This window comes from Lolium rigidum, chromosome 2 (genome assembly GCF_022539505.1).
Source record: "Lolium rigidum isolate FL_2022 chromosome 2, APGP_CSIRO_Lrig_0.1, whole genome shotgun sequence".
In the NCBI taxonomy this organism is placed as follows: Eukaryota; Viridiplantae; Streptophyta; class Magnoliopsida; order Poales; family Poaceae; genus Lolium; species Lolium rigidum.
The window spans coordinates 203,420,894-203,428,876 of NC_061509.1; the positions used below are offsets into that span (position 1 = coordinate 203,420,894).

Genomic DNA, 7,983 nt, shown 5'->3' on the forward strand with positions numbered 1-7,983 from the left:
AACAACAGCTTGTTGTGCCCATTCTACAAGGAACTTTTGATGATGCAGTACCAGCTAGTAGCTTGTAGGTTGTATGCAGACATGTAATGGACTGTACATGACTGTTGGGAGGGGACCTGTTGCACAGGCACAGAGATGGCCTAGATTGGACCGAGAAACGTGTAGCCACACCTGACCGTGCACCACCCCTATGGAAACGCACCAACTTTCTGCAGAGTATCGCAGATATGCTGTGACCATTATCCAGATTATTCTCTATAAAAGAATGCATTAAGCAGATTCCTTTTCTTCATTGCAAAATCATTCCTTAGTAATTTGGTTGAGCAGAAAAGTTCAATTGATTAGTGGTAATAGGTTTTGGGTTTGCAGCTAGCCCACATACCACAAAACAGTCAGCACTTGGAACAAAGTTAATGCAACAGGGCAAAATTAAGAAACACATGAGGCCTGTATCAGCTGGAGAATAGCAGGAACAGCTAGCGTAGTTGCTGCGCACTCAGAGAACTGATCAATCAACCCGGCCCATGTATGCAAACCGCTACAGCCCAGATTAGCTTTCACAAGAGCATAAAGTTTACAAAGACAGAGACAAAGACTAGGAGGAAGCACCTCATTTCGTGGTATGACTGAGCAATAACCGAACTTCAGCAGAACACACACCCACGCCCTACAAATACTCTGCCTCCTGGCAGTTGGTCGGACACAGGAGTTACCCTAGGTGGTATGCTGACCAAGAAAACCCCTACTATGTAAATATGAGAGCTCAGGTTATGAGAGTACCTAAAACACGATGATACATGTGCATCTACGTATTGGAATTCTCCATCGTTTAGCAGTTCAAGCCTTGCAACGTGTAAGCCATGTTAAGGGTTCAGTTACTAGCTAGCGGGCTAGAAGCTTGTATGATGGCATATCCTCAATCCGCTGAATGTCTTCAAGCAACAACTCCCTTTCTAGATGTCGTCGTGTAGATTTCATGACCGTCTGCAATTTTAACAATTAGGTCAGGAAGGACTCTCTTAAGGCCCTAGGTAGTTCCAACCATATATCAAGCTGTCAACAGTATTAGGCTAAGGGCCTGTCTGCAAGACGAGTATTTCTCGTTAAAGTGTCTAATGGACAAATACCGACACCTTAGCAAGAGATACTGCAGTCCCAAACAGGCTCTAATAGAGGAGAAATCCCTGGTTGCAAAAAATTTAGTAGAAAGGCATCATACATTGAAGTCCATGTAAGTGGCGTGCATGTCAAGCCAATGCTGGTCCATCAGCTTGAAGGTTATGCAGTAAAGGATATCAAAAGCTCGATCATTTTCTGAATTACCAAAAAAAAAGAGAAATCAGTATTAGTAGAACTAGTAACATGTGATGTCTACTTTTAAACAGTACTATATAACAAAAAAATATAACTAATGTCTTTAGACCATTAAATGGAACTTAGAATGTTAATCATCAATGGTCACTGCAGTCAAGCACATAGGTTTAATGACGAAAATTTATTGGTAAGAACATCTTCACAAGCATACATTTGCTTAGTTGAGGTGAAAAACCTAGTATTTAAACAGCTCTTGTTGATCCCTATATCCTTTCCATAAACGAAAAAAGAAAAAAAGTCTGTACCTGAAAGTAGTTTCAGGAAAACAGCTCCAAACAAGGATCTTGGTTTAACTGCAGAGAAAACCAAAATCAAGTGTCAGCTCAACATGAATTCAAATGTCACGTGTGCCAAAAACAAATCCCACATTTCGAAAGCTCTGCAGGAACAGTATTATCTAATCAACAAACCCACTATTAATAGGCACAAAACTTTCGGAACAAACCTGCTTGTAGATCAAGCATCTGAATGAGCATGAATGTTATATTTACACCAGCTACAGCAAATGGATACTCCCAAATTGCACGGTCACCATTCTGCTTCCGAAGAAGCTCCTGAAAAGATTTCTGCATAGAAGGTAAATTGCTTAGCGCGATGATCTATAGATAGTAAAAACAAGGGGACGGTCACAATTTCAGTGTCACACTGATCAACATTAAAAGGGAAACTGGATTATTTATGGCATTCTATTTTTGTCAGGTGTACTTTAAACTCATTGTGTCTACTGGATATACATTGAAATTTTCTTCATTATAATTTTCTGCAAAGTAAAAATCGGAGAAATACTAGACGCCCTAAATCCGGAAATAGCAAACGGTGCCATATTTTATTTTCAGCTCTGCAGCACTGTACAACAAGGCATCTATATTATGCCTTTTATGCTCAAACAGAATTGCCAAATAGTGAGGACTTTTTCAGAACTTCAACCCTTCAATAGCGACTAAAGAAACCATAGGTTACATAAACATTATTGGAATTGACAAATCGCATTTACCGAATAGTTTCTGGCGAAGAATAATAAATTCTCCAAGGAGATGAAGCCTCCACCTCTGTAATGCAAAGACAAAAAATAAATCATACATCTAAAGTTTTCTATTTAGCAACAGGCAACTCACATGAAGTTTAATAACTGGAACAAAAGGATAGATTCAATACCTAAAATCTGTAGATGGGTCTTTCCCTTGCCAGCCCATCTCTTTCCATTGTTCTGATATTAGGCCCCGAAGCTCAGTTCCAGGAAAGGAGGCATACCAAAGGGCCTTCAGCTCTTCCTGACAAAGCAAAAAAGGACATGACAGCTTAATAACTAGTCCAATTTACGAAGTGTCGTCTTGCCTTGAAGCTTGTAAAAAATATCAGACACCAACTTGATAAGAATTAATATAGATTATCAGAACACCAAACATAAGTAACTACGTCCACTTTCTCAATTGTCATCTTGTACTGAGAAAATAGTTGAGGAACTTTGGCAGGAAATCACACACGCCAAACTTCACAACAGAACAATATGGAAAACCAAAGTAGTAAACTAGGATCCATGTATGAATAGTTCGTTAGCAATATCATGTAAGCATAAAGTACCTGATGCTCTCTGTTAGAACCGTCATACTGAACTTCTATCCGGTTCTGCAATCTCAGTAGGCACTCTTCCTGGAACAGGCAAAAAGGCGAAAACATTACTTCCACATAAAACTTCACTATCCTGTAGAGTAAACTTAAGAAAACCAGAAATTAGGCGAGAAAAACATAATTTATTGAAAATAGCATCAAGCCAATCAGGTGATGACGTGATGAACATGTACGCAAGGAGTGCACGAGCAATGCGAGATCCACACGCGGATCAGCAATCCCCTGATGAACTTCGGGCGGGAGACTTAAGAGAAAATTTCCAAAGCTCGTGGTCGTTCTCAAAACGTTGGAACAACATTAGCATCACAGAGGAAGACCTGGGGATCATATCGATGGAAGAGAGAAGAGGAAGCGATATATTCACCTGAAGAGGCGTCAAATCGAAGGAGAGGCGGGCGTCGCTGTCCCTGCTCTGCACGCATACGCAGGAGAGCCCCCTGCCGATCCACGCCGTCGACCCCGTCACGACCTCCGCTGCAGCAGCACCGCACACGACAAAAACAAGCGTCAGCATCCGTGCTATACGTGCAGCAATTGGTAATAGGAGAGAGAGCGGAAGCGGGGAGGAACAGCTAACCCGACGAGGAGTGGTGGAAGGCGACGGCGCCGGCGGCGCGGTCGGAGCCGGCGAGCCGTCGGACGGCGACGAAGGAGCCGGCGTTGGTGTCCATGTCTAGCACCTCGGCCGAGGGGCGTCGGTCCCACCTCCGGGCTTCGTCCGAGCTACTCGCCGCGATCCGCGCGAGGGCGGGGGTCCATGGGCCGGCCGGAGCACCAATCGCGGCGGCGGGATCGCGCGGGCGGATCCCAAGGAGGCAGGAAAAGGTGGAGGAGGGGGGGCCGGATTGGCGAGGCTTCGCGGCGGTCCGTTGGTTAGTTGGTTGGTTGGGTGTGCCGTGTGCCTCTTTTTTCTGGTCGGGGCGCTCGCTGCTGCGCTGTTCAAGTGCTGGTCATGGCAGCCGAGCGATGCTGCAAATCTATAAATCAATAATCCAGCCGTACCTTTGCTTCTCTTTGATTCGATCTTCTCCTCCTCTGATTCGGGGCATGTGTCGTTTAACGAATTTTCAAGGATAGCACATCTCTCACTTCAGAAAAAAAAGGATAGTGCTTCTCTAATAGTAACCCTAATAGTTCCATTTAGGGACCGATGCTATCATTTAATCAGTGATATCTATTAGTGTCATGCATATGACATAACATAAGTCTATGTTACTACATTTAGTAATTTGGGCATCATTTTCTCATACAAATTTAATTGAGGTGTTTTTCGGATCGTTGGAATCATATATATAGAAAAGGGATACAACACTATGGATTTGCTTTTTTTTTTATTATCTTATCATGAAAAAATAACACTTTTCACTCTTTAAATGGCTAAGTTGCGGCGCATAAGACTTCTCTATAATGCTTTTCATTAGTTTCTTTCTCCGCCCTTTATTCATAAATTTTCAGAACATCTTACACACCAAAGACAATGAAACGTTGTACACTACTTATAACTACTTGTTATGCAAAGCTCTCATGTAAATGAATAGAAAGAAGTAATCATGCGTTTCAGACTTGATAATTGCTAGATGAAGCATGAGACAAAGGATTTTATTATGATGAAGTAGGCTTAAAACACTATATAAAATCCACCCATCAACTTGATACATGTATCTATAAACTTTAGTATATTTTTTATGTTATTTTTGTTTTATGCATGTAATATAAGGTTTCCCAGTAGTTTTACATTGAACTCGGAAATTTTCATAAAGTCCTCCTTTTAGTTGGTATTTAACTCTCGGGGTGAAAAATACCTCTTTTCACTATTTTTGCCTTTACAGGAGCTACGAGAATCGAAAAAGGGCAAGATCGAATAGCACACTTTGAAATTTTTGAGATGGATCCAACAAGCCGAAGATGAGTACGAGGAGATCAACCAGCTAGGATATCAGGCCCATGGAGCATCCTGGTACCTGGTCGTGCAATGGAGGTGATCTCGACCCTCCCTCCGGCCTCCGTTTCGCCTCAATCTTTCGCGTGGTGGCATGTTTTAACGTAAAACATATATATACCCCCTGATATTTTTCCTCGCGACGAACGTAGAAGATAAAAACCATCAAAGCAGAGAGATAGCAGTCCATCGCAGGTGGAAGATTGGAGGGGGAACCGCTGCCGGAATCGCCTTTGGTGGTCACTCCTTCACCAACGCCTCCACATCGCTCTCCACCATGAGAGGGGAGTAATACACCCCCTAGACTTCGGGTTTGTAGTAGTACCTTGATCCAATCTCTCTATGTATTGTCATTGTAGTAATTTGTATGAGCTCCCTATCATGATTATGATACTAATGATGTAATTCATATGTTGGTTACTGTAATGTGAGATGATGCATGGTATGCATTTACCGTTGTGTTGAAACTTTTATAGATTGCCATTCTTTGGAAGCACATTATGAATGTCTTTTGCATTCCTCGAGATAGTTGTAAGTTTAGTTCCTTGTTTGCCCATGTCACGAGGTGTTTGACCGCACTAAGTGTAGGTAGATGAGAGGGGTGCGACATGTGCACTACAAATAAACCTTTGCATGTCCTTTATATGTGTGTGTTTTATAAAGAGGTGCAATGTATGTAGATGTGTCTACTATTGGAGGGTGCAACCGAGTGAGAGAAACAATATAGATTTGTGACATCAAAATCAAGACCAGCATCCTTTGGTATAAGCACATCTAGATATAAATTAGAACTTCTACTTTGGGCCAACTGGCAATATTGGCATTCTCTGTGATAAGCATCATTTCGGTATTTCCCTTCTCAACTTCATGTTTTAGGACATGTAACCTATATAAATATTACCATGTTAAGCATGAAAATTGTGTGTAATTTATTATTTATAACATGTTTACCACCATTGTTGAGAGAGGAAGATTAAGTGAACCCATGAATAAAGGTCCATTGTTATCCATAAGAAACACCTTTAGATTACTTGTTTGTTGTTTTTTACTTTGAATTTTTATTAAAACAAAAAAAACAAATATACCTTGCTAGTCTTATACTTGAAAACCAACCATCACCATTTGCATATTTAAATTGTTAGTGTACTGATAACTAGAACCGTGACACTCTAGTTTGGGGGGAATAAATTGCTTTACGTTCTTTGTCCTGCGGATCGACATCACATACTTCCACAAGAAGAGGTGCTACAGTAATCCCATGCACCTAGAGATTACGAGGCCTCAGCCTATTCTTCGGTGACCACACCACAAAGGCAAGATCACGCTCCACTAAGTGGTGGCCTTTGAGGCAAGGACCGAAACCATTACACAAGGTTGGGCAAATCTCCCCAACTCAATTAGAGGCTCTCAACAACAAACCATGGAGCTTCACAACACCAAGAACTAGCTCCGCGAGCAACTTCCTCCGGCAAGGATTACAAGAAACTAAGAGTAACAAGTTCTTCAATGGAATATGTACAATAATCAAATCACTATGGTGTAAGTGTATATCTAGGTGTCCTCCTTTTATTGCTGAAAGGGCAACAAGATTGAGTTATTAGATAGGGAGATCTAGTGAATTTGAGCTATGCAACAACTGAGGAGAGAGTGGAAGCCGCAACATACTCACGAAGAAGAAGTGTACTATTTATCGATGTCTCCAGACCGCCATTGGGGAAGTCTGAATACCAGATTCTCTCGCCTGAGAAAGAACTCCGGGAAGAGAGAATGGAGTCTCCGGCCTAGCAAAATGCTGCTAGTTATTGTTAGGGCTGAAGGCTCTTGACAAAGTCTCCGGTCAAAGAAATATTCCCGAGTAGGGGAACCAGAGTCCCCGGCCTGGTAAAGTCTACTAAAAATTTCTAGGGCCAGAGGCTTCTCCCCGGAGTCGCTGGTGTTGACACACCGGAGTCTCCGGCCTGGACCCCCGGAGTCTCGATGCTAGGACCCCAAATAAAGATACTCCGAAGATTCTCTCCAACATTATTTGGTAGGAAGGCTGATGGGTGAAGTATATGTTTGTCAAAGATGTGAAACACCCAAACCTTACATTGAGCAACCCCTCTTGACAACACAGACACCTATGTGGGCGTCGTTTTGACCTTTTCACTTTTGAGGGGTCGATCACCGTCATGTGCTTATCACAAATATTACCTAAAATACTTGAAGCACTGATGTTGTGCAAAGCACACCGATGGGGAACCCCATATGATGAGCATAGTAGCGAGTTTTCCCTCAGTAAGAAACCAAGGTTTAATTGACCAGTAGGAGAAACAAATCACTTCTGAAGGTGTTGCTAGCTGACTTTTGGCAGGGCGCACTACCGGTGTCAGCAACAACGTGGAACCTGCCCACAACACAACCAAAATACTTTGCCCCAACTTACAGCGAGGGTGTCAATCTCACCGGTTTTGCTGAAAATAAAGGATTAAATGTATAGTGTGAAAAGAGATGTTTGTTTGCAGTGAAATAAAGAGAGTTGTTGTCGTGGGTGTTGGCAATAAAAAGAACATGTATTTGCAGTGTAAAAGAAAGGACCGAGGTCCACGGTTCACTAGAGGCGTCTCTCCATAAAGATAAATAACATGCTGGGTGAACAAATTACAACTGGGCAATTGACAGAAAAAAGACCATACATGAAAAGATGATTACTATGAGATTCATTTGGGCATTACAACAAGATACATAGACCGTAATCCAACTGCGCCCGCACCTCTTTCAGTACTAAGTTGCAAGCAACAAATTATTGCATTAAGTAAAATGTGTAAAGTAAACAATAGAATTATCCTTGGATAAAGCATTGTTATTTTCTCCCTAGTAGCAACATCACATCTACAACCTTAGAAGTTATTGTCACTCTCCGGATTACTAGAGGCATGAACCCACTATCGAGCATAAATACTCTCTCTTGGAGTCACAAGCACATACTTGGCCAGAGCATCTACTAGCAACGGAGAGCATGCAAGATCACAAATAACATATGACAAGTATATAATCAATCT

At 42.0% G+C, this 7,983-nt stretch overlaps 1 protein-coding gene across 1 annotated transcript; it reads right to left on the reverse strand.

Moving 5' to 3' along the window:
• Window positions 1–527: 527 nt before the first annotated feature.
• On the reverse strand, window positions 528–3,689 carry LOC124692856 (ELMO domain-containing protein A-like). Its single transcript, XM_047226293.1, has 9 exons — window positions 3,581–3,689; window positions 3,368–3,477; window positions 2,956–3,024; window positions 2,530–2,645; window positions 2,369–2,423; window positions 1,820–1,940; window positions 1,620–1,667; window positions 1,220–1,314; window positions 528–984 (listed from the first exon to the last, which is right to left on the reverse strand). The coding sequence occupies exons 1-9, from the start codon at window positions 3,672–3,674 to the stop codon at window positions 883–885; spliced, it is 810 nt and encodes a 269-aa protein (XP_047082249.1). The 5' UTR covers window positions 3,675–3,689; the 3' UTR covers window positions 528–882.
• Window positions 3,690–7,983: the final 4,294 nt, after the last annotated feature.